Genomic DNA, 26971 nt, shown 5'->3' on the forward strand with positions numbered 1-26971 from the left:
GATTTTACGATTCATGACGTGACCAAATTCGATCAAATTATGACGTCATGATTGAAAAGGTCTGATGAAGAGAATGATGCACTTTTTGTTGGTTTCTGCAATGCAAGGGTGTCAAATTTCGTAGCTTATTTTCTGCACTGTGAAGGTCCTATTTTGAAAGTAAATTTTTGGGCCGAACGTGTGATCGTTTTCAGAACGAGTGCCCCCCCCCCGGAGATCATTCTACAATCTTTACCGCTAACTACATATTTCACCCTGAGTGATTTAAAAAGAAATCTTAAAAAATTAAAAATTAGGGTATTTAAAAATCATTAATTACATAAACTATTATCTAATATAATCTAGTATAAAAATAAATTAACTTTAAAAAAATAGTTAAAAAATTAACAGCAAATTCCATTTCCTTTTTTATGAACACCCTATATGTATGCATTGGACTAAACCAAGGTTTCTTTATAAAATTTGATTGGTTCCCATTTGCCAGAATCGATGACCGCCCATCCTATTTTTGCTTCGATGGCGCCACTAGGGTGTTGAACAAGGGTGGTTAACCCACCCATAAACGCCATTGAATGTTTTTTGTTTGTCACCGTGTCTTTGTAAACGAAAGGGGCGGAAGAAAGGGCGGGTGGAAATAATTCTAATTTGATACCTCTCTTAGTTCCAGAAGGAGGTCCATCAGCCCAAGCAAAGTGTTGTCCTTTCTGCTTGAATTTGTTTTTATGATGTTCAAACTCTTTTACCCCAAGCTGTAGAAAAGAAATTCACACGTTTTTTCTGCGAACATTTTAACAAGAATAAGAGACTTTAGCCGAAACCTAAGAACAAATTATGAGAAATCCTAACCTCATGGGCTCAAGAAAATTCTGGTTTTTCGGATATCCTGAAATAATCTATCAACCATTGTTGATGAACTTAGATGAAGCGACAACAGCATCGATAGGTGCATCTTATCGAAATCTTAAATTTTCTTGACTGAGGGTCTAGCAGCTTAATATAACAGTAAACACGCAAAAATCGCGCCACTTTTTTATTTCACTTTTGACTAATGCAATAGCATTGCTACTTAAAAGAAACTAAATTAACCGATAATAGCCAACTATGATAAATATATGCAGACAATAAAAACAAACCTTTTGCTGAAAGCTTTCCATATGGTGTTCAAGACATTCATTTTTCTGTAATTGTTTCTTGGCAACGCCATCTTTGGCTTCTGCAAACCGATCAAAATCTTCAAAATCAAACCCTGCAGCATTGAGGTAGGGAAAGAAAGCCTGGAAAACGAAGAAGTTGTAATATCTTTTTTGTAAATAATAAAAAAGTGTCCCCCGCCGTACAGGGTGTCCCTAATAAAAGTATCGAGTTTGAACATGCGATTGAGTAGAAAGTTTTAAGTGTGTATTCACAAAATTGTATTTTAAGCTCTCCCTCTTTTTTCTTTGTCATTACGTAACAATAAAAACAGACTCTGCCTGTTTACAAATGCAACGAAATTACGATCATGAGAAAAACGCAACAATTAAAACATGTTTGTAAAGAATCGTATGTAAAACTATGAAAATAATAAAAATGGAATGTATGGAACAATAAAAAAGTAAAACGAGGGAATTTGAATTTTTTTTAATTTTGATTTTTAAAGACGTACATTTATGCAACAGGGGAATAGTAAAAGGGCTATTGATTAATTTATACGTTGTAACTACCTTTTGTAATGAGCCAATGTGATGGAGAACGTTCTTATATTTTAGCGATAACACACACAAACTTTTTTACTCAATCGCATGTTCAAACTCGATACTTTTATTAGGGACACCCTGTAGAGTGCAAAAAGTGGTAATAGTGCAATTACCGATTAATCGCACTGGTAGTTAGTAGTAAAAATGCAATCAATATCTAATCTATCGATAAATAATCAAGAAACAATCTCATTAATCACTACGCCCTTCAATGTTCTTACCATACCACCAATCGTACTAAAATCATGCCTGAATTTTGCGTGTTTATGTACTATTCTCTGCAAAGAGAATTTTCAAAATAACCGTACAACTACAGTATTGAGTTATGCATGTCATAAAATACAGTACGCATTACCTGAATCCAGCCAGTGACGGGCTCGTAAACAGGAAAACTTGTTCCTACATTAATGTTACAAAGTGATTTCCAAAAATTCAAGTCAGGTTTTCCTTCAGAAGCAAGCACGAACTGATCCAAAGCAGGCAACAAAGCTTTCAACCACCATTCAAGACCATATTGTTTCAACAGTGCAACTTTCGACCGGATTTTCTTCCAGTCATCCGGTTCACCGGTGAGGGTGATCTCCGGAAAGCCACAACCACAGCACATGCTGTATGAGAAATAATGTTGGACTGCATCCATCAAAGTGATGTGTGAGACCTGGTGTTGAGAGAATTACTCGAAATTGGAGAAATAGCATTGAAGACATCAAGGAATGGAAAGTATTAGTTTTGAGAGATAATAGCTATTTGTCGTCCTATATATTTAGCGTTTTAATCCTAAATCGAGCAAAGCGTTGTGTGTGGGCATGTTAAACTTTGTCGAGGTACAGGTAAGAAGAAACAATTTATAAGCAAGTAGCTTACAATTTTTTCAACAGGACCAGTCGTTGAGAAATCGCTTTCAATCAATTTGACAGTCCCCTCGACTGTATTTGCTTCGATCTTTTCACTGAATTCAGGAAAAACACCAGGCCAGTCGTTGTTTTTGGATCCTTTGACAAAGTTTGGTCTTTCAATTTCTATCATTTTCTTTCCTTCATGATTAACAAATTTCTTGCGGAGTTCCTCTGCATTCTAATGAAAGATGATTTCATGATCGGAGTTCAGCACGATAGCCAAACAATCAAGAGGTTGACCGCTAACATGCTTAACTAAATAGATTATGGTAAGAAGTCGCCTACTCCCCTTAACACTTTCATTAGATGAATGTATATTTCCGGACAACGGATTTATATAATGGATTTTGAGAAGGTATGGTTAGGAAATTCAAAATACATTACCGTACTTCTTTAAGATAGTTGGTCAAAATATATGCAGATGCCTGTTTTCACTAGCAATCACCCAGATAAACTGAAGGTCGAAACTCCATTCCTTACTTTCATTTCGTTGATATGAAAAAGGAACATAAGAAATATGGTAAAAATGTCGTTGAAAAACATACCTGATCGATATGATTGGCTAAACCTTGAGCAATTGTTAACCAAATGACATCAGGAGATAAAATCAACGGATGATGACCATAAAATGCTGCGTGAACTGATTTCACCTGAAAATGGAGAATTTTCACATATCCTGTGTATAGGTTTGTATTGGTTAACTACACTCTTTTTAACATGTAACCTTTAAAAATACGGAGCGACAGCGGCAAGTCATACGGGGGCTCAAAATTTAATGACAGAGAACATTTCTTTTAAACTAACACTTTCCCCGTGCAATCCCAAACCCTCCCTCTACAACTAAACAGCATTTTCATTTGAGTAAAAAAGCAACTGAGATAAGATGTTTCTCTTGTATCCAGTGATAAACACCATACCAGTAGGTTTTGTTTGGTGAAGGTTTCCACAACATTTTTGGGAGCTTCTGACATCGCTTCAATGATACCATGTTGTTTCCAAGCTTCTTCTAAAGATTGACCTTGTTGAGGTTCAAACATCCATGAGTGATTCTTTCCGTAACTTTTTGGTCCCGCTGATTTCACATCTTCAACATTAAATGTAAATGTCATCTTTTGTGATTTATTTTATTCTTTTCCGCTTTATATTTCTTTTCTGAAAGTAATGAGTAGGAGTGATAATTTTTTCTTCAAGTATATGAAGAACAACATTTTACCTGAAATAAATTAATAAAACAAATACAAATAAAATTGCCCCTTCAAAATAAGTTGAAAATACGCTTCGAGGTCACTTGTAGGTTTTTTGTTGGATAACACGTTTTCACAATTTTCAGTCATTTTCTGGAAGGTAAACAAAAAGAAGAAGTAATGATTTTACATAACAACAGGGTATTGCAAATTTTGTGATTTGCGTCGGAAAAAGTAACTTTTATCAAGTACACGCTTTTTTAATAAGAATGGTGTAAATCCATTTCATCATGGATATTCTTAACTTTTTTGGGAAAATCATCCTAAAACATTCTTACAGAGGCATTCTTAGGTTAGGATCCTAATTCAGACCAGATTTAACATTTACTACATACGTCTCAAACATAAAATGGCATTTTTGTGAAAGGAGTGAGCCTTATTTGGGGGTAATTGACAATTTATAATTGGAAATGCTCTAAAAATGGCATTCTTATCTTGAGTAGCAAAATTCCATGATGGTGATATTCTTAGCATTATTCTTAATTTTTTGGCTATTTTCATCGTGGATATTCTTATAAAGTGTATTCTTATTAAATTACAAACAATAAATCAGTACAAAATTCAGAATCCGTAAAACTAAACTCTTTCAATATCTCAGAAGATATGCATCGTGGAAAATGAAATACTCGCAAATTGTCTTAAAATAGATACGCGTTCTTAAGTGCTCCTATCATTACATTGTTTGTGCAAAAAGTTGTGTAGGAATCAATAATTGGAAAATAAGTTACAAAATATTACAAAATTATACAAAAAATCAAATACCTCTAATTACATAAATTACAATATGATAAATCTATTCTCATTTTAAAGAAGAAAGAAAGCAAGGTCTTCAGTTTTTCTTTTTAATTGGTTTTAAGAATCAGTACACACTACAAAAAGTGAGAACAGTTTCAAGAGTCTTTTAATTTATTTAATCTGTTCCCATTTGCCAGAATCCATGACAGCCCATCCCATTTTTGGCTCAATTGCACCATCAGGGTGTTGAACAAGGGTGGTTAAACCACCCATAAACGCCATTGAATGTTTTTTCATGGTCATCATGTCTTTGTAAACGAAAGGGGCGGAAGAAAGGGCGGGTGGAAATAATTTTAATTTGATACCTCGTTTGGTCCCTGAGGGTGGATCAGCGAAACGAAATTCTTCCCTATCTCTTGGCTTGTTTTTATCAGCTTCAAATTCTTTTATGCCAACCTTTGTTATGATGAGAAAAAAAAACATGTATAAGTCTTCCAATGTGCAGTAGAAATAGGATTTGGTGCCTTCTCTTTTTCCTGGGCTGAAAAATAGTAGACTTATGAAACAAACACAGACAATATAACACAGACAATATAACACAAACCTTCTGCTGGAAGCTTTCCATATAGTGTTCAAGACATTCATTTTTCTGTAATTGCTTCTTGGCGACGCCATCTTTGGCTTCTGCAAACCGATCAAAATCTTCAAGACCGTACCCTGTAGCATTGAGGTAGGGAAAGAAAGCCTGGAAAACGAAGTAAGATAATGAAAGTGAATTGATTGTGCAAAATATTCAACCCCTTCCCTAGAGTGTACTGTTACATATGTTTTTACTATATTTCAAAAGTTTTAAGGAAGGTTTTTTGATTTTTCTAGCGAGATTTGCACATTTTTAAGCAAACATTTTTAATCTTAAAAAACTTGACTAACAAAACTACAGTGAGAGCGAGGTCACATGATAGAAAGAAAATTACCTGAATCCAGCCAGTGACGGGTTCGTAAACAGGAAAACTTGTCCCTACATTAATGTTACAAAGTGATTTCCAAAAATTCAAGTCAGGTTTTCCTTCAGAAGCAAGCACGAACTGATCCAAAGCAGGTAACAAAGCTTTCAACCACCATTCGAGACCATATTGTTTCAACAGTGCAGCTTTCGACCGGATTTTCTTCCAGTCATCCGGTTCACCGGTGAGGGTGATCTCCGGAAAGCCACAACCACAGCACATGCTGTATGAGAAATAATGTTGGACTGCATCCATCAAAGTGATGTGTGAGACCTGGTAACGAAAAGTTGGCTTATATCAGAAAAATAATTTCAAGGTAGAGGATATTGATACCATCTACATGACCATACTGTTACTACCTTAAGGGAAGAAATTTTCGCGAGAAGAAATTTTCGTGGAAGAAATTTTCGCGGAATTTAATTTCGCCGAAAATTTCAAAATTTCAAAAATTTCAAAATGGCAAATTTCGCGGAACTTAATTTCGCGAATCAACCCTTAAATTGGTCTTTTTAGGGCAAAATAGGGCTTTTCGTAGACAAATAATTCCCTCAACCGCGAAATTAAATTCCATGAAACTTTTGAAATCGGCTCATTCGCGAAATTAAATTCCGCGAAATTTGCCATTTTGAAATTTTGATTCGCGAAATTAAATTCCGCGAAAATTTCTTCCCTTAAGGTAGTAACAGTATGGTCATTTTGAACGAAATTTGTTTGCAATGACAACGCGAAGTGTGATGGCTTTGAACTTTACAGCATGATTTCCTCCTACTCCGGTATCTACGGCACTGCTTTAAAAAGACAACAGGAAGAAGCTTTATACACTTACAATCTTTTCAACAGGGCCAGTCGTTGAGAAATCGCTTTCAATCAATTTGACAGTCCCCTCGAATGTATTTGCTTCGATCTTTTCACTAAATTCAGGAAAAACACCAGGCCAGTCGTTGTTTTTGGATCCTTTAACAAAAGTTGGTCTTTCGATTTCTATTTCTTTTTTTCCTTCGTGATTGACAAATTTTTTGCGAAGTTCTTCTGCATTCTAAAAAAGATTATCATAGAGATATGTAATACCTTTCACAAAATGCAAACAGATTTTGATTTAATGAAGGCCTGTATATGTACTAAAGTCTGTCTCAATAGAATCTCAATCTCGTTCTTTTCTTCGTGGTTCTTATTATTAAATTCTTAATTATTTCCAGATGAGAGTTCAGCACGAAGTATGATAAGCAAGGACCTGAAAGATTACTGGCGTGACAGAATGAAAAGGAAAGTGAGCAGATCCATAGAATGAGGGTTTGGTAGCCATAGGTTCATGACAATAATGTAGGTCCATATTTTGTTGGTAAGAATATTCAGCTTTTCTGGAAATGTTTAACAAATACTTGTCATTGAAAGAAGTATACCTGATCGATATGATTGGCTAAACCTTGAGCAATTGTTAACCAAATGACATCAGGAGATAAAATCAACGGATGATGACCATAAAATGCTGCGTGAACTGATTTCACCTGAAAATAATAAGGGAATTAATATTTCAACAGTAGATCAGATTCCTGTGTCTCTATTTAACTGACGGAAATTGTTCTTTTCCGTATAAGTTCCTTTTAGGAGGCAACAGTTTCCGTCCTAAATTCTCAAATCTCCTTAACACCAGCCACAACTGAAAAGCGCTATGAGTTTTACTGTGTACCAGATAATGGCAAACTGGTTTTGGTTCGAATGTGTTAATTCAGTGATTGGCGTTTCTGAGAAAACTGCTTTGAAACTTTTTCTTGTAAATTTTTTTTTATATTTTGGATTGAGTTTCATAACTCAATCTTGGGTTGAGTATTTTTGCCGGTATACGGTAGTAAAAAAGTGCTTAGAAAAATCCCTGGTACAAAGAAATTCATACTTCAGTGATGCTAATAGTAAACAAGGCCAGTATAATCTTACTTCACCCACCTGTATTGTCGGATCAATACCTAGTCACCAACATGACTCTTAAGTTTCTGTCTACCGAATTCTCCTCACATAGGACGGGATTGACCCGGGGTAAGGAACATTTACATATCAAGTCTATAAATCGTAGCTATGTAACAAGAGTACAAAATGGAGATCATACCAGTAGGTTTTGTTTGGTGAAAGTTTCCACAACATTTTTGGGAGCTTCTGACATCGCTTCAATGATACCATGTTGTTTCCAAGCTTCTTCTAAAGATTGACCTTGTTGAGGTTCAGACATCCGTGAGCGGTTCTTTCCGTAACTTTTTGGTCCCGCTGATTTTACATCTTCAACTTTAAATGTAAATGGCATCTTTGGTGATGTATTTTACTTTTTTTCGCTTTATAATTCTTTTCTGAAAGTAATGAATAGGAGTGATAATTTTTGTCTACAAGTAGATGAAGAACCCCATGAAACCTTCAAGTTCAAGTAAGAAAAGGATTTCCTTAAGATTTTGCGCCGCTTTTTAAGCCACTTATTTTCTACACGAGTTTGACACGGGATTGAAAGTAACATCAGAATTCGAAGAATGTGAAACGCAAAAGAAAAGTGCTAGATTCAACCATTAATTTTAAAGCCCCGAAGGGGCAAGAGATGAAAAGCAAGACCCCCTTGGTTTTCACACAAACACTAGAAAAAAAGGGTACTAGATTCAACCTGTCATCCTAAGAGCGGAACAAATTCTGAGATTACTTTGTCTCACTCGAGAAAAGCTGAAGGTTCCTCTTTAGCCTATCAGGCTTTAAAATCAAAATTAATAGATTCAACCCGTTATCCAAAATGCATCGTAAATCTTGAGGTATAATGCTTGCCTGTGAAAGGTTAAAGATTCATCTCTAACCTTTAATTTCCATTTCCCATAACTTTCAATTGTAATATTTATGTCTCAATTTAAAATACGATTCAAAAAATTCAAAAGCTAACGCTTTTCTAACATAACAAAATACAAGATCTCTTTCCAACTGCATATCTCTCAATCTACTACACTTCCTAAACCAAAGAAGCAAATTTCATGATCAGGCATATTTTGAATTGTCGAGTCGCTTTAAAAGTCAATAAATTCCTTAATGATGATGTAATGTTTGATTACGTCATCATTTACAGATTATCAAATAGCTCAGCAGAAATTCGTTTACTTTATTACAAAAGTTAAGGTTTTGAGCTGTTGCTGTCATGGAGATATTGATATTAGATTTCAGTTATTCAAGATCAAGTAATTCGCCTTCACAGTTTCTGTGAACTCGTGCAAAATGATCACTACGTGATGCATGAATTGCCCCATACTTCTTTTCTTCAGGGGCCAAGATAAGGTATGTCGTAGACATTCAGGCTCAAAGACCTAATTTCAGCTTACACCAAAGAAATATCAAGCATGTATATTAGCTTCTTTTCAGACTGATTCAGTGGTGGGTGTGAGGATCTTTCCATCCGTAAATGTAAGAGACCCAAAGCTGTTTCCTTGCAGGCACTATCAAAGCTAAATTATTGGCATCCTCAAACGAATAATACCTGCGTTTTTATAGAGGTCTTTGATTTGGACGAGATACTACACTATACTTCACGCCGTGTGTTCTTTTCTATGCTGTACAGATTTATTTTGTTTTGCGAGGCTATCGCTAGATCAAAGGGTCCAACGTCTAAGCTAGACAGGAGACACGTCCTGTATTTTTAGCACTGTCCTCACTTACTAAAATTAAAATAAGCTGCGTTTTTTCTAAGAAAGTAAAGTGAAGTAATAACTCGTTTGGAGCTGGGGGAAATTCAAACTCATAGCCATAACCATGCTATTCATTTCACCATCAGTATATGGAAGAGAAGAAATCATAGCATGGATCTGCAGGCTAGGTCTAAGCGTGATGCACGATTTAGGGTTCATCTATTGCGTGCATAATTATCTAATTTTGACGATCACAAAGATTGGGGTATCGCTGGTGGCCTCTTATCAAATGACTTTTAAGGAATGAAGGAGCGGAAAGACATTAGGAAGCTACCTCTGAATGATTTACGCCCTAAAATTCGCCCCATTCTTGACGATTGAAGTTTGAAATGAGCACCCAGTGATATAAGACTGACTCTTGGTTAGTCCTCGTGAATCCTTACGTTAAATTCAGCATGTGTTAGGTCATTGGAAACAAATTGAACAATCAATTTTTAAGAAAATTAACAGTTTTAACAGTTATCTTATGGAAAGGTGTACCAACAAACCCCACTTAATAAAGGGCCAATAAACACATATAATAGCCTTGTTATCGTACCTACGTTATTTCAGCTAGTCTTTCTGAACTTTGGATCCTAAAGATGCATTTTTTGTGTTTTTACTTTGAAAAATATGAATGAAACAAATAAAAAATTAATTTAGATTCGAGTTGTTACTTATTTAAGAAAAATATTTACTTTAAAAGTTATCTTATGGAAAAGGTGTATCAATACACCCCTACACACGTCATGGCCTTAAAATAACCCTGACTCGTATGTTATTTCACTTAGTTTTTCAACTCTGGATCTTGAAGATGCATTTGATTTTTGTGTTTTTATGTTTGGTAGCTTCATCCCAAGCTTTCCTGTTCGGCAAGACACGTAAGTAGGAAAGGATTTATAAGCGCTCTTCAAAACAACCCCTGTGTTACAGGCAGGTGTATTACGGAACTCCCTACTGGAAAAAAAATGATACGATCGTAGCGCAAAGGTAGACAATGCAGCTACGGTGTACAAGATTGTGGATTCAATCCCCGGCCAGGTCAAACGAAAGACTTTGTACTGAGTTTGAAATTGTACATGACGCCTCTCTGCTTAGTTTTCAGCAATAAAAGAGAAGGATCAAGTAAGGGTAAGTGGGACAGTCCAAGGAAAAAGAGTATCGCCCTACTTTCGGGTAGATAACTATCAAAAGAGGAGCTTTTGGGTCGCCTTCAACTGCGGTCGTAGACTACTGAAAGAATAGATCAAAATTATACTTAGTCTATTAAATTTAGTCATAACTTTTGTCTAGGAATCTTGCTTTGACAAGACCTTACGTATTTCAATGGGTTATTATCGTTTTTTCTATTGATAAATCAGCGAGTTGACAAAGAAACGACCATACCCAGAGAATTCGACGTTCTACTATTCGATAGACTCCCTTACTCAGAGAATTCCCACTAAAGACTTCTTTCACTTTTTTAGCGTATCCTGATTGGGATGAGCTAAGTGGTAAGACTAATTTATTTATTTATCTTCGTTGATCTGCACCAGAAGGTACGGTTATTGACTGAAATACACTGAAAAAAACATAAAAATTTACGTTTATCAAAAATTTGAATGAAAAATGTTGGAGTGTGCTATGATTTAAGGTGATCAATTTCCATAATAATTTTTCTTCAATTTCAACAGTGACTTTTATGAAGTATTCTGGGCTTCCCAAGACAGAAGAAGATGCACGAAAAGAAGGATGGACTGCTATTGGCGATGGTTGCGTTACAGGTTTGTCATCACCATTTATCTCAATCAGTTTAATTGATATTCAGTTTTTGGCAGCCTACTACTGGACAGAACGCACTTTAGACATCTGTATGCTTTAAAAGACAAGAGGGTTCGGCTGGCGACACTTAAAAAAGTTAGAGCAATCACAATTCATCCTCCAGGCAATATCTTTGCTTTCGATAAGAAATTCTGTTTTTGATTTTCGGTTATTACATCAGCAGGTCGCATTTGAGCTCTACAGAGAGAATATTTGCCTTTTTGATCCTGAATACTTCCACTCATTTATATCTTGCCAACGTGGTATTAGTAAATAGCTCGAATTAACCCCTGGAGTGACCGACCCAACCCTTCATCACTTCAATATCTACTTTGTCACCACAGGTACCTTTTATAAGGGTCGAAGATACGAAGGACCAGGCAGTAAAAATATCAACAATCTTTTGTATGATTTGAACGGAAATGTGGCTGGTATTCAAACAAAGGTCATTATGTTCCTAAATAAAAAAACGGCTCCTACTTAGTCCTTAGACAGATTGTCCGGAAAAACGTAATTTTTCGAGATATCCCATCAGCTAGCCATAGCTCAAAACCACTACATTTAGAAAAGTGACACTGAAAGTTTTACAATGATTGTAAAACTTTCAGTATCACTTTTCTAAATGTTATGGAGTCGAAAACTTTTATGCTTAAAAGCTATTTTAGAACCACAATTCACGTTTGAAGTTTGATATTTACAGGAAAAAATTGAAAATAAAATACTTTGTTAACATCTCAAACAAAAATTCTCAACAGGTCATTAAGATAGAAAACCCTTTTCCAAGACGCTTTTCCTCAAAGCAATACAACTTTATCTTTCTCTAGTTTGAAGCTGATTTCACAGTTCCAGGATCATTCAATAAAACCCATGTCAAGGAGGGAAACAAAATCGTACTGACCGCATATTTTACTAACCCGAATACAATCTGTTCGAGAAATCGCACAACCACACCAGGTTATATTGGAGATAACCTCTATCTTCCTATGGAAAACGGACCAGTGAAAATCCCGTTGAAAGAATCAGATCTTGTCAGTGGAGACAATAAGTGGGTCAAAGGAAGATGCTTCTATGGAATGGGTAAGACACACTTTCTCCTGTACTAAAGTCTATATCCTCTGTCAAGAACAACGAGACTCAAAATTGCCAAAAATAAGAACAATTTAAGAACAAGACTGAGTTTCCTTCAAAGAAGGTTCTTGAATAAAATTTCCTTGGCCTGTAGAAAATTTGTCAAGAATAAAGGAGCAATAGCCACAATTATTTATATCAAACAACTCAAATGTCACTACTAATGTTTCCAGGTCAGCACTATTGGTATGACGTTACGAAGAATATGGATTGCGATGATTTCGGACCTTGGTTTTTGTTGTACAATGGTGGAAATTTGAATGCCTTTGGATTTGCAGGGGTTGGAAATATAGTGAATGAATACGTTGAACATCCAACCTTTGACACCATGCAGGTGAGAGATTATAATCTTTGCAGGATAGACCATTTGAATTTAGGAAACTTCGACCGTCTTCAAGCAAGAAAAAGTGAAGCTATAAGATTTGCACCGCCTATGACGGGTTTGATCTATCTAGTTTAATTTTACTTTCAATCTGGCGACAGAGTGAAAACCACGCGGGTCACACGTTCCCGATGGGAAATAAGTGGCTTCTATTTTCCATTCAAGAGTTTCAAATCCATCCTCTTTGGGGGCATTAAACCCAATGGGATAGACGAGTGATAGTAAGTGCCGTGCAAAGTTTTGATGATTGTACACCTGCCAGGGTTGTTTTGTCACCCCGATCAATTTCTCTGTTGTAAAAAGTAGATTCTCGGATTCTTGTTAATAAGCTTATTTAGATTCGAACCTGCCAATAGCAAACACTTGATCCCTCTCACAGTTCGACAATTAGGGGTTGAAGAGTCAGATTGAACATGGTTTCTCATTTTCTTTTTCAGCATTTCTTCCGAGAGAAACCTCTCTGTTTGAAAGAATACCCTCACTTATCTACGCAACATATATACCTGCAAAGGAGGCCTCATTTCAATTTCTGCTAGTGTAGAAAATTATTTCATTTTGTAAATTATTATTTTTGATAATCGTTTATAAAGAAATACGTGTAGAAAAATCTATATTTTCAGCCCCACTTTATTTCATTCCACTTAGTTGCGAAACGATGTTTTCGTTCATTTCGCGTGAAAGTGGAGACCGGCCTTTACGTTGAATGAGCTAATAAAAATCAACTTAAGACTTAATTTGTTTAACAATTGTGACATCATTTCATAATTTCTATGACGTTTTTTCAATGTTGTGACTCCGTTTTTCATACTTTTGGAGCCATTTCTCATTTTTAACTCAGTTTTTACCTCGATATTTGCAGAAATTGAATTTTTTTTTTAATTTTGATTTGACACCTGCTGGCCTCAATTTAAGTTTAGATCTTACCGTCATAGAACATTGAATTATTACTAAATAGGCTCTAATGAAATGTTTTACCACGCAGGTGTTGCATGCAATTTGAATCAAGGTGATACCAAGAAACTTTATGCAGATAAACATTTTGAATCTCCGTGCTAAAACAATTTTAATGAATTCCTTAATTATAGAAACTACATTAAAATTTGGAAGATTCACTTTGACACTAAGCCGATTGTTAAATGAAGAAAGAAAGTACTGAGGTAAAATAAAGATAAACCGTATATACATTAAAATTTGGAACGTTTATAAAGTTTTTTGCAAAATAAAGAAGAAAAATTGATGATTTATATTTGTAATTTTCTGTAACTTTGCTGAAATCTGAAATGTACTCGTCTAGATGCATTTAGATTTCCAATACTTTTATCTTTGCTTAAAAATTGAAAGGTCTTTCAACATAGTGCAACAATCCCATACTGTATTGGGTAATCAGTAGCGTTCTCAGGGGTGTCGGAAAATTTGTGTAGGAGAATTCACAACATAACAAAATTGTGCTCTCCTACAAATATTTTCCGACATCCCTGAAAATGTAGACTAGTGAACCACGTCGTTGTATTTCGCTGCAACTTTTGCTTGCAATGGGCTCACTACGTTCGCTGAATACAACTTTATGTCTTTCCAAACCACTCTCCCACTCTATTTTTATAAAAACTCTTTAGAAGCACTGCTACTCCCCACGTTTCTATGTCCAAGGAAAGGTAGGCGCTACTGTCGGGTAAATGGGAGAGGATTGGTTTCAAACAGTACAATTATGGTTGAAATTTATTGAGAATTTCGGTTATTTTAACGTTTTTCAAGATTTAAAGTTCTGGCGAGAAAGTAGATTTTGGGCTATCTTATTAATTTAATCAAATATTTCAATTTGGGAGGGGTTGGCAGAGTTCCAGGCAATATTCCGAGCCTTATTGGACTATTTTTGAACTTTTGGATACTCAGATCCTAAGGTCCTAAGTCTCAAATCTAGCGTTAAAACTTAGAGTTAAAACTCTACCCTTCCAACCTAAAGTAGCTACTTTAGAGAACTTACAAATCGGTTGTGGTTTCAAAACTTCCCGGTGATTTTCCTATTTTCTCAAATATTAGGACCTTGATTGTAGACACCGAAGCTAGTCATGACAAATCAACTTGCTGACATTTGAAAACAATTCGCATTCATCTTGCCATTTGATTGGACGATATTTTTAGTGAGGCACTCTGATTGGTTAAAAGAATGGATAAGGTGTGAAAGTCTCACCTAGAGAATTAACACTTCTTTAATTCTAATATACTCTAAGGACAATTTAGACTAATTCTAAAATTATTAAATGACTGATATAATGGGTAGTGACAATTAGTATTCAAGGGTGGGTTTACGGGTGTATTCACACTGTTGCTTGAAAGTTGCTTGATGCACGATCTCCTTCTTTGTCTTTTATTATCCAACTCTGCATGATCGTGTGATCGTGTTTCAAGCAAACTTCAAGCTTGATACAACGGCCTTAACGTGGGGAAGATCGATTACGTTTATAAAAGGGTTCGTATAAGTGACATGGAGCTTTTGTTTCGTTTATTTTCTGAATTGTTATCGACTGGGATTAATTATCAAAGGGAGTGTTAACGGATTCTCCCCTACAGATGTAAATCATAAATTTGTAAGGCCCAAAGGGCTAGATGGCGTACTTTTGCTAAAAAGTGTGCCGTGGCTAGTCACGTGACATTACAATAGAATTTGAGCGCTTGACCAATCAGAAGCATTGCGGGTTTTCGAAAACAATAACAACAACATTTTTCCAATATTCACTTTTTTTTGCCTAGAATGGCTTAAAGCACGACGTCTAGCCCTTCGCGTTTTAAAAATCTATGATTTAAACCCACCCTAAAAGGCACATATCAGAGAGGCACAGTTCATTCATCATTTTAAGAAGCCTGTGATAGATATGTATGTAATGTAATCTACAAAGTGGGAAGGAATTGCTCATCATTACACAAAAAAAGCCTTCTTCAAGTGTTCAAAGTTTACAATATTTTATCCTCACTAGTATTTTGTTTTCTGTCAGGTGCAACAGAATGTCCAACAGAAACTTAATGGATAAACAAACAATTTTCTTTTGTTGACGATAAACGTTTTTTGTCAGATATAAGGCTTGTCTGAAAAAATATTGTTACCTAAAGAGAGGCTTATAATGCCTCACCCTAGGTGCTGAAAAACAATCAGGCTGTCTAGACAGAGAAATCTTAGCACGATTGCGTTAGAGCTATCTTATTTTAAGCTTTATCTAATTTTAGTTCTAACCGATACAAAACAATCTCATTGTAGAAAAATTATCAGAAAAGTCACCCGGCTCAATCATTCAAGCTAGAAATTCGACTGGTGAAAAGAAAATGATGAGATCGTACATTGCAATATGTTTCTTGTTTGGTTTAACAAGCGCTTTCATATTTGGAAAGAAAGACCCAGGTAATACACAAGTACTGCCAGATTTCTGAAGCTAACTTCTTTTCTCTTAATTCAAATTTTTCCTTCTTCTTCGGAAGTGAGACAGAGAAGACATGCTCTAATGCAATCAAAAGTAAAGCACGTATTCAACAGGTCTATTGAGGGTTAGGCTGCTTGTATCCTCTAACGAATTCGTGCTTCTTATTATATGCTTCTATACTACCTGCGGTTTTGTAGAGGTCTGCGATTCGAGACGCCTTGGAGTTTTTGCAAGATACTTCACTAATTGGTCATTTAAAGTGATAGAGATGACGCGTTCTTTAGAAAAAGTAATAAGATTTTTTTATTACATCTTATCGACCAACCAAATCAAATAAGAGCTTGTAAAAACTCCAGCTTTTCCCTGCGATTCAGACTAATTGAGGGTGGGTTGAAAGTCATATTATAATGCCCTGAATTCAACTAGAAATATGCTAACTAACTGTCGGCTTCTGTCATCTTTTTTTGTAGTTTATCCTGACTGGGATGCATTGAGCATCACATTTGGAAAATTCACCAGTCTTCCACAAACAGAAGATGAAGCCGTTAGCTCTGGAGAATGGACGCCTTATGGCGGTTGTGGATGCAAGAATGGTACGTGAGTGTAGACCAGGGTGTATAAAATGGGCGTAATTATACATGGCGTAAATTTTGATTACCCTCACTAGCGGGTGTGTGGGGTCTTATTGGTGGGCTTTCATCAAAAGCCAAAATATTTTCGAAAATTAATACAATAATGGAAGTCCTTTTAAGACACGCCAGGGAAGAGGAGGTTTGATGAAATGAAAGAATTAGGTCTTCTTGCAGCCAAAAAATGCTTATAAATTCTTTATTTTTTTTAGCGACGAAACCATACCAAGGTAAACGATACAGAGGACCTGGAGGGACCAACAACCTTTTATTTGGTCCACATAAAAATGTGGTTGGCATTCAAATTGTATTACCTGATAACTTCAACATTGCAAAAAACTGGAAAGGAGCTCACGTTAAAGAAGGCAACACCTTCGTTATGACCACATATTTTACTGACCCGGATTTAATCTGCTCCGGAAAACGAATCGCACCAAAAGGTTATGTTGGAGATAATCTTTATATTGTGATGAACAACGGACCTGTCAAAATCCCGTTGAAAGAATCAGATATTGGAGCCACCAAATGGACCAAAGGAAAATGCTTCTACGGAATGGGTTAGTAAGATGGACCTAGAGTCGAGACTTTACGAGAATAGTCCAATATCTTAAAATTTCTCAAATGACTGGAATTTTAGAAATAGTTTTTCCTAGAAATAGTGTCTATAATTTTCACGAGGTTCACAGCCTGCTGACTCGGTTATCTATAAACTAAACAGTGGACTTGAACCGAATCGAGCTTTCTTTCCACAACTGGAATCGAAAATATCTTGCAAGTTCTTATTCGAACTGTAAGATCTTGCGAGCTCTTATTCGAACTTGTAAGATCTTGCGAGTTCTTATTCGAACGTCTAAGATCTTATCAAAATCTTATCAACTTTTTCTTTCTTGAATCATGTTAAACTAGGCCAATCTTGTTAGCTTTCTTACCGTAATTTTCTGAAACTAAAATGGCTGTATAACATTATGATAAGGTCTTGGGCGTTCTTATTCGAACTTGTAAGCTCTTGCGAGTTGTAAACGTGCAAGATCTTGCAGGTTCTAGCAAGAAACTTTAAATAAGAACTTACAGGATCTTGTAAACTCTTATAAGATCTTGACAATTTTTTTGACCAGCAGAAATTGAAGGTACTTGCTACTACTTCAGGTTTGTTAGGTCAATCGTAAATAAATAAAATAACTGCTCGAAATTTTTTTCGAAACGTTTTTTCTAGGTCAACATTACTGGTATGACGTCTCCAAGGATATGGACTGTAATGATTTCGCGCGCCTTGGTTTTTGTTGTATAATGGTGGAAATTTGAATGCTTTCGGATTCGCAGATTTCGGTTTATTGGAGAACAGTCGAGTGGAAAACCCACCTCAATTTGCCATTCCTGTAAGTGCATTATATTAGCCCTTTTTCTGAAAAAAATTATGAGTCAATGTTTTTCTTTCAATGAAATCAAGATAACTTTTGATTGAAATTTCAAGGTTGAGTATTTTTGAAGTTTGTTCCCTTCTCCAACAATGAATGATTACTTAGAAGTTGTTTTTCCTTCGTAAACATTTGTTAGAGATGTTAAGTTAATAACAAGAAGCTGTATAAGCTTTTAATATAAGTTAATATTAGTCACCGTCCTTAGTAAATGAGCGAAATGGGACAGATAATTTAATTTTAAATGTCATAAATTTTTTTTGTTTCAGCTCTTCTTTCAAGAGAAGCCAGTTTGTCTGGAGAGGAAACCTCATGACCTCATGACCACACAACATATTTTCCTTCAAAGAAGACCTTATTTCAACTATTGTTAAATTGAAAGATATAACCATGTGTTCGTTTAAAATCTTCTATACCCTATCTGTTATTTGTTTGGTACCACCCATATAAACCCACCCCAAATCCGCCATAAACCCTGATGCCGTCAATTTTAGTACTTTTCTAGTGGCAATTCACTTTGTTGTACCCCCTTCTCACAGACCCGGTAGGATTTTTCAGCCAGTGGGGATAAAAATAACGAACTGAAAATCGATGGGGATTGATATTCCCTTATTTTTATGACTGGGGATTTCAATTTCTTTTGTTTTTAAGTCAGGAAATTCAGTGGAGATCGGAAAAATAGCATATAATATTTTACAGTGAGGACTGGTATATTTGATTAATTTCAGTGGGAACAAAAAAATTGGAGGATAATTTTCCACCGGGGACGTTATTTTGGACAATTTTTCCAGTGGGAAGGGGGTGTTTTGTTCAAGGGAAATTAGGTTGTTCCGAATTTCATGAAACAATATCTTTTAGATGTGTTTGTTCACTAGGTTGAGCGCGTGACAATTTTACGAAAGCTGTTAAGAATTATGGTATTCTTTGAATTAGAAGCACCTCTATAATCAAAATGCTTTTTTGTATTTCTTTTAAAAAAGTTGTTTAGCAAGAAGCTGTCAAAACTGTTTATATTGGTTTTTATAAAAATTAAATCTACTCTTTTCCACTGTGTTAGTTTTAGCTCTGAGGGCCTTTCTATGGGCCTTCTCAGCCAGTTTGCTTCTAATGACCTCATTCCTTCATAAAGCATTGTCCTACCTTCAAGAAACATATATAATGTATATAATTTTCTCACTTTCTCACATTTCACTTTCTCTGTCAAGCCCATAAAAAAGCCAGTTCTAAAGCGTGGTAACTTTTACATTTTTGTACTTGAACCTGTGGCTCAATGGTAGAGGAAATACCCACAAAATGACAAGGTTGTGAGTTTGAATGGTGACAGGTCCAGGGCTGGTCAGAAGAAAAGGTTACATTAGAGCGACTGTAATCACTTGACAATGATTGAATTTGTTCTCATTTTGGTCTGCTTTCTTAATAGATCTCGCAATTAAGTCAAATAAAATACTTTTTAAATGTTAACTTTTTAAGCGTCAAAGAAGCGCTAATAATGCGTATTTCAACAACCAACATGCATGATTTGGCAGTAAAAGGTGCAAAATCCTGAAAATATTGTCTCCCAATAGTACCATCCGCGAAATTGAGTCCCCGCGAAATCATAGAATTTCGCGTATGAGCTGAACTGAGAAATACAACCCCACGAAAACTTATCCCAGTAGTTTGTTCTTATAAAATAAAGGGTATCACCTTAATTTTCAAAGACATGCAGAGGAAATAGTCAAGAAACACAGAAAATTAATTAAAAAAGGTGTTGATATCATAACACCAGTATGGATCAACATCCTAATTTGCTCAACTGGCTAAAGTGTTATTCTAACATACAGGTGTTCCAACAAATTTTAACAAACTTGCAAAAAACGATCAATAAATGTATATATTAGAAACATTTTGTATGGAGTGTTCAATTTCAGTCGCAGTTTTGGACTTGAAATCATCTCAGCATGTATTCTATCTTAGCACTTTTCTGTTTGGTTGTTTCAACCCAAGCCTTCTTCGGCAAAAGACGTAAGATCGCACCGCAGTTTTTTAATTCAATTTTTTAATCTAGCTTTTCTTTGATGGGAAGAAAGCCTGATTCTCGAATTTGTCCGAAAACGAAATTCGGGAGCGTTTGGCTTTTGTTGTGGAGTGTCTTTCCTTTTTAGAAGCTAGATATTCCAATCTTCCTCCATGTGCACCAAAACCAGCAATTCATGATATTCATGACGTAATGTTCTCTACGGAAAGACCCCGGTTTTAGCCAGTAGTGGCAAATTTAAACTGGACAAAAGTTGTATAGAATTTGCCACTACTGGCAAAAACCGGGCTCTTTCCGTAGAAAACATTATGTCATGAATATCATGAATTGAATTGCGGTACTAAAGTGATCTTTTTATTCAAAGTCTAGAGGAGTTGAGACCTCGCAGCAATCTTCCATCAACTTATATTAATTTTTTTATTTTTTAGCGTACCCTGACTGGGATCAACTTAGCGGTAAGTTTTATAATTATAAATTTACAAAAGGGAAAAAATTGTTCTGTTTCTTTAGCAGCTATATCGTAAATGATAAAAGAAAAAATTTGTTTGGAAATGTCAGTACCTTAACCGATAGGGAAGAGTCCAGAAGCAGTAGGTTTAAAACTTTACTGACCGATGTCTTTTCTATTCAGTGACTTTCCCTAATTACCATGATATGCCACAAAACGAAGGAGAAGCACGAAGTCAAGGATGGAAATTCGTCAGCGATGGATGTGCTTCAGGTTTGTTTCCTTGTTAAAAAATATCTATCTAACTTTAAAACAAATAAACCACCAACACGATCTGAGTACAGAAAAGTACTTCACCCAGCCCTCTTTCAAAATTGCTGGTTTTTTACAGCAAAGAGTACTTCAAGGACCTCACTTTTAGACCTTTTAGAATTTGATAAAATCTGAAATAAAGATGATTAAGTTTCTTTTCCATGAATTTCTCGAAAGACCCTTTTCGCATGTTTATCATTCTGAAATGCAAAAATGCTAAATACCTTATTGGGGAAAACTTCGTCGGGGAAAACTTTCGTCGGGGAAAATTTTCGTCGGGGAAATATATTCGTCACTTGGCCAAAATTTCGTCACTTTTCCCCGACGAAGTTTTCCCCGATAAGGTATTCCTTATTCGCGTTCCCGGGAAAGCTTCCCCTGCTTATGTAACCTTCGCTTTCTCATGCAGCTACCAATTTCAAAGGCAAACGATACAGTTCACCGGATGGACCTAACAGCCTGTTGTTTGACCCAGTTGGAAATATGGCTGGAATCCAACTTGCTGTAAGTGGTTACAATTTTGGTAAACTCAGTGGTTTTGGTGAATTGAATGTATTTTTTGGGGAGAAGGAGGAATAGACCTTATCGGAGTTTTTGATTTTTCTAAAAAAGCGATGCATTGTGGGATTGTTTCGAGTGTATTACAATAGAATTCACTCGATGAATTCCTAAGAGATTTCTATTTTATTACACTCGAAACAATCCCACAATGCATCGCTTTTTTAGAAAAATCAAAAACTCCGATAAGGTCTATTGGTATCTATAAATGGAGAAAATGAATTAAACACGTTATCTTCTTTGATGAATCATACAAACACTTAACACCCGGTAAGAATTTTTCTGCCAGTGAGGGTGAAATAATGGACTGAAACTCGATGGGGATTGTTATTCCCATGTTATTTATGGCAGGGTACTTGAATTCCATTGTTTTTAAGTCAGAAAATTCGGTGATGATGGAAAAATAGCACAATATTTTTCAAAGAGGATTTCTTTATTTTGATTATTTTCAGTAGGGACTAAATTGGAGTACAATTTTCTACTTGGGATGATATTTTGACCGATTTTTTCCAGTGGGAAGGGGTTTCACCGGGTTAGTGAGAAAGGAGTGTAATCAAGGAGAAAAGAAATCTAAGATAGAGCAGACAACATATTTCAAGACCATAATTTAAGCTCGTCCCAAGCAATAAAAAATAAACTGATTCTTACCAGAAGGTCCTATACATGTACCATGTACCAAATAATAGCATCAAAACATACTTTATTTTAGTTCCCAGACAATTCTAAGAGTCCAAAAGGATGGTCAAAAGCTTTTGTTAAAGAAGGAAAATCAGTCGTCTTGACCGCATATTTTACTGACCCAAATTTAATCTGCTCCGGAAAACGAATCGCACCAAAAGGTTACGTTGGAGATAATCTTTATATTGTGATGAACAATGGACCTGTCAAAATCCCATTGAAAGAATCAGATATTGGAGCCACCAAATGGACCAAAGGAAAATGCTTCTATGGAATGGGTAAGAATATTTGTATTCTCTATACAAAACATTCATACACAAAAACCAATACTACGATAACTTTACGGACAAATCTTTCTTGGGAAAAAACTTTGCAATTCATGGTCAAGATAACGTCTCAATTTCCAACACCTTAATGTCTGCAATGGTATAAATCTTTTTGGAAATTTCGTAATTTTACCGATTCGGGGCCATAATCGCGACAGACACCGGAGAAAAGGACAAAGATCAACAGGTATAAAGTGAATAACGGAGGGTTGAACTTTAAAACTTGAAAGTTCTCAAAGTAGACAACAACCGTTTTTTTCTTAGGACAACATTATTGGTATGATGTTTCCAAGGATATGGATTGCCAGAATTTCGGCCCATGGTTCTTGTTGTACAACGGTGGAAATTTGAATGCTTTTGGGTTTGCAAACTTTGAAGATATGGTCAACAAATATGTTGAAAACCCACCGCAAAGGGCTATCCGAGTAAGTATAAACCGATTGATGGAAGCTAGAAAGGGTCAGAATTTAGAACCAGAGGGGAAATACACCTTTTCGATCGTAGCCGCCAATTGTTGCGCGGGCATTTTTTTGTCCGTTTTACCACCCTAAAACCGTCCTAGTCTTTTTTTCGCACCTAAAGACAATAGAAAAAAGTGTAAAAAAAAGGATTGGATCGAGTTTAGGGTGGTAAATTAAATAATAAAGTGGAACGCGCCTGACCGCATCGCATGGTCTGTCAATCAAAGTCGAACAAATAGCTATTCAAGTTGATCGAATATGAATCACTGGAATCAAATCGACTTTTTACGTTTTTCGGATTACGATTCAATTGAATTTGCCCAATCGAATCAGATCAAAGGCATATTCGCTTCAATTAGTCCCCAGGTTTGGGCGGTAAGACCCAAGGTTCAATCTTGAATTTGGAAAAACCTACCTTTGTACCTTATAAAATTTAAAATGTTATACCATGCTCTTCATACAGACAATCTGACAAACCTTTATTCAAGCAAAAAATAGTAAATGTTTCCGTATGTCTAAATCAAGGCCAATCCGTAACACAGAATCCATCCGCCAAAATAAATTCCCACTAAATTTAGGTTTTCAAGTTAACTGCCAAATTAAATTCCCTCTGAAACAACTTTTTCGGTCATCCACCAAATAAAATTCCCGCCAAAATTTCTTCCTTAAGGTAATTGAAAGATTTTCCATAACATCGTAACGGAATTTTTAGCAGGGAGAAGCCTTTCTACATGACCATGTGAATAAGATGACAAGAAAGGCGATGCGATGAGTCAATAAGGCTATGGCTACTGATCTAACACTATTTATTTCGTTTTAGCTTTTCTTCCAAGAGAAGCCAGTTTGCATCGAGAAGCAACCTCATTTGACCACGCAACACATCTATCTTCAAAGAAGACCTTATTTAAACTTTTGTTAAACTGAAAACAGAATTCTCAGTGATAAAACAATATAGTTTCTTTTTTCTTCCATTTGCTTCAGTATTTCACCAAAACTGTTTTAGTCACATACCAATCAAAAATGTTGAAAAATTAAATGGGCTTTTCCAGAAACTCCCCCCGCCTGTTGAGGAGGTCCATTTCCGTTCCAAGGGGGTAAGGTTTGATATGTGGCGGATTTCCATAGGGAGATAAAAAGTCTGTCAAAAATAACTGGAATTCCATGGGGGGGGGTAGCCTTTTTAAATCCTACTAAAATTCAGAATTCCATAGGAGTTTAAACCTGAAATTGCCTGGAATTCCAAGGGGGTTAGAGCATTTCCAGCCACAGAGGGATGGACCTTCTCAACAGGGGTATACGGTTTTTTTCTGGAAAAGCCCAATGTAGGATAAGTTCTGATTTTATAGTTTAACAAAACGCATACCTCTTTATACATGGGCAAATCTTTCACTCCAGTTTTCGCAACTAAAATCCAATGGGAATCCAAATCTTACATTTTCTAATAATTTACATGGTTTTGGTTTTGCATCAAACTTTTCAATCATTCCCAGACCCCTGTAGATGCTCGAAAAGTTCACCACATTTGATCTTAATGAATTTCTCAAGAGCGTTATTACAATCACCACACGATTTTGAATAACTCGGGCAGGTGCAACCACGGATGGGTAGCTTATTATAACCCCAACAACAGTTAATGTCGTTAACAATTTCTAGAGTTTCTTGGCGCTTTTTATTGTGTTGTTCCTTTATCGAGCGTACTTCCCGCACGTGCTGTTCTTTCAAGAATTTCAAATGTCCTTGCAGAATATGAACTACATTTTCAGTTTCTATTTGGTCATAGTGTGGATGGTGCCTTATATCTTGAAAACTCATCCTTGACAATGTAATGGTACACTTATCAACAACTTTTTTTAGTTGGAATTCTTGCGCTAACAGTAGCAGATCAACAGAACTTTGTTTTCGTAGGAGATTTTCTTCGACTCGTTTGCCCAGAGGATCAATTTGATATTCTCGTGAAAGTTGTAACAACGAACTGACATCTGTATCATCTACAAAAAAACAAAAAGGGTGTCAAAAATATAATTCACTCACTTTGGTAAAATCAGTATGAGATTGATTAGGGTCACTTTTGGAATATCAAGTGCCCCTTGATTCACACTCTGACATAGACACCCCTGAATGTGAATTTTCAGTATTAGATCGTACACAAGCTCCTGTTTGTCAACCTTATGGATATCAACACAGAGAAATCAATGGTATCAACGACATTTCTTGTATTGGTAATCAGCCTAGCAGGTAATGGATAAAATATCTCTTTGAGTTCCCTGAAACAAATCACTATTCCCCTTAATTAGGATAAAATTCTTCTCTACAAACAGTTGGGTGTTTAAGATAAAAACGATATTTATTTCCGAAAACGGCAATTTTTTCAGCGATTAAATGCTGAATCAGCAAAATGTGTTGTTCTTATAAGGGCAAAGGTGTCAGAGGTGTTTGAAAATTGTAAAAATTGCATCGAGAAAAAGGTTTTTCGGATTTTTAAAAGTGATTTTTTCAATTTTTCATTGCTCAATAACATAAAAAGTTCTAAAATAATATGTAAAAAGATCCTGCATCGATGCCGAAACACAGCCAGAAAGAGAAAACAAAACCCCCGTTGTAAGTTTGTTTATATATGACTCGATTTTACTATCTGCATTTCCAACGAAAGCCAGTTGAAAACAAAACTAAACGAGGCATAGTGGGCCTACTTATCGCGAAGGTGTCAAATACCACGTGTTCAATAATAAAATCAACTTTTATTTCAAAAAACGGCATCAATTGCCGAAAACACATTTATTTACTTCTTTTATTTTTCTGCTGATTCAGCATTTCATCGTCAAAAAAATTGCCGCTTTCGGCGATAATTGCCGAAAAGAGCAATAATTGCCGTTTTTATCTTAAACACCCAACTGACAAAACGGGCACCTACCAGTAATATGTGTTGGAAATGGATAAATATTATGCAACATTTCTTTGATTTTGTCTTTCTTTTTTCCCGGTAGCCGAATTTCGGACGAATTTCCTTCTTTGAAATCGGACGACAACATTGTTCGAAATACGGGTGAGCACATGGATAGGATGGCTTTGTGTACATGCAATGGTTCATTTTCAACCAATATTACCGCATCACTGTTGTTCCAAGGTTCCGCGAAATTCTGATCCATCTCACTTTGCTTGTTTTGATTTTTCTTATGTTAGTGTTTGTTATTATATTTTTAATTCTGAGAGTGAGAAAAATAGATATAACATTAAATGAATATTGCAAGAAAAATATAGTAAAGAAGGCGAAAAGCAGCGATGGGTGCAATAGAGTAGCAAACTAGCTTATTATTAATCATGTCAGAGGGCGGGAGTTTTTGGTCAGGAAAAAAATTGACTAGAGTCTACTTATGGCTGAGTTTAGCTTTTTGATAATTTTTGACGACGCAGTCCAATAAAGTAGACTAGAAGCCCTGATGAAGTCGAAAGAAAAACAAAAATTCCAAAAAAACTAATTGGAGTTGAAAAATATAATTAAGAATGAGAAACAAACGTAAAAAAGATTTGAAATCCCTTATTAAAAGCACTGCTTCATCCCATTTTGACCTTGCAAAAACAACTAAAATTTGGCAGACAGTTCGCCTAAGAAAAAGCTCAAAATTGAGAAGCTGCCATTACCGGGTCACTTTATCACAGCATACAGTCTTTCACCTAATGAATTAGCGGGGATCTATTAAATCTCGCAATCACACATAAAAGAGACTTCCTGGGTAATCAATATATTGAGATGGTTTCGGTATTTAACAATCAACTTATCGCCTTTTTACACCGGCCTACTACGCCTTGAGCATTTCGCAGCTTTAGGACAAAGAAAAAAAAACGGTGTAAAAAAACCCCAAATTTTTCGCTTATTCTGTGCTTTATAATCAAAACTTCACAAAACTTTATTGAGCTTATCAACAATTTACCAGCCAAATCAGAAAATACTTTCCGCAAATTTCATCTTTAATGACGAAGTCGCCTCAAAATCAGACATTAGCGGATTAAGGGCTAGTGTAAAGATACGATAAAGTGTATTTTTATGTTTATCCAAATGTCTTTTAATACGCTTTAAAAGAACAAGTAAAATTTGGCTCAGCCCCAGCTGTTCTTAT

General features: G+C 35.7%; 5 protein-coding genes and 1 pseudogene across 5 annotated transcripts; 3 read left to right on the top strand and 3 right to left on the bottom strand.

Moving 5' to 3' along the window:
* Nucleotides 1-386: 386 nt before the first annotated feature.
* On the bottom strand, nt 387-3780 carry LOC136807149 (uncharacterized). The gene is made up of 6 exons (XM_067063724.1): nt 3550-3780; nt 3178-3282; nt 2601-2810; nt 2092-2394; nt 1134-1274; nt 387-749 (listed from the first exon to the last, which is right to left on the bottom strand). The coding sequence occupies exons 1-6, from the start codon at nt 3739-3741 to the stop codon at nt 438-440; spliced, it is 1263 nt and encodes a 420-aa protein (XP_066919825.1). The 5' UTR covers nt 3742-3780; the 3' UTR covers nt 387-437.
* A 663-nt stretch (nt 3781-4443) lies between these two features.
* Nucleotides 4444-7986, bottom strand: LOC136807150 (uncharacterized). The gene is made up of 6 exons (XM_067063725.1): nt 7717-7986; nt 7016-7120; nt 6442-6651; nt 5586-5888; nt 5216-5356; nt 4444-5067 (listed from the first exon to the last, which is right to left on the bottom strand). Exons 1-6 carry the CDS (start codon nt 7906-7908, stop codon nt 4783-4785), a joined length of 1236 nt encoding a protein of 411 aa, XP_066919826.1. The 5' UTR covers nt 7909-7986; the 3' UTR covers nt 4444-4782.
* Nucleotides 7987-10058: 2072 nt separating this feature from the next.
* On the top strand, nt 10059-13211 carry LOC136807151 (uncharacterized). Its single transcript, XM_067063726.1, has 7 exons — nt 10059-10173; nt 10759-10785; nt 10966-11055; nt 11437-11537; nt 11917-12169; nt 12394-12554; nt 13040-13211. The coding sequence occupies exons 1-7, from the start codon at nt 10068-10070 to the stop codon at nt 13136-13138; spliced, it is 837 nt and encodes a 278-aa protein (XP_066919827.1). The 5' UTR covers nt 10059-10067; the 3' UTR covers nt 13139-13211.
* A 2614-nt stretch (nt 13212-15825) lies between these two features.
* LOC136807310 (uncharacterized) lies at nt 15826-18456 on the top strand (annotated as a pseudogene).
* A 1490-nt stretch (nt 18457-19946) lies between these two features.
* LOC136807171 (uncharacterized) lies at nt 19947-23806 on the top strand. Its single transcript, XM_067063751.1, has 7 exons — nt 19947-20060; nt 20502-20528; nt 20705-20794; nt 21243-21337; nt 22101-22347; nt 22660-22820; nt 23677-23806. The coding sequence occupies exons 1-7, from the start codon at nt 19997-19999 to the stop codon at nt 23773-23775; spliced, it is 783 nt and encodes a 260-aa protein (XP_066919852.1). The 5' UTR covers nt 19947-19996; the 3' UTR covers nt 23776-23806.
* A 460-nt stretch (nt 23807-24266) lies between these two features.
* Nucleotides 24267-26064, bottom strand: LOC136807172 (BTB and MATH domain-containing protein 38-like). Its single transcript, XM_067063752.1, has 2 exons — nt 25768-26064; nt 24267-24844 (listed from the first exon to the last, which is right to left on the bottom strand). The coding sequence occupies exons 1-2, from the start codon at nt 26000-26002 to the stop codon at nt 24333-24335; spliced, it is 747 nt and encodes a 248-aa protein (XP_066919853.1). The 5' UTR covers nt 26003-26064; the 3' UTR covers nt 24267-24332.
* Nucleotides 26065-26971: the final 907 nt, after the last annotated feature.

The sequence above is a fragment of the Clytia hemisphaerica genome, unplaced genomic scaffold (assembly GCF_902728285.1).
Source record: "Clytia hemisphaerica strain Z4C2 unplaced genomic scaffold, Clytia hemisphaerica genome assembly, whole genome shotgun sequence".
In the NCBI taxonomy this organism is placed as follows: domain Eukaryota; kingdom Metazoa; phylum Cnidaria; class Hydrozoa; order Leptothecata; family Clytiidae; genus Clytia; species Clytia hemisphaerica.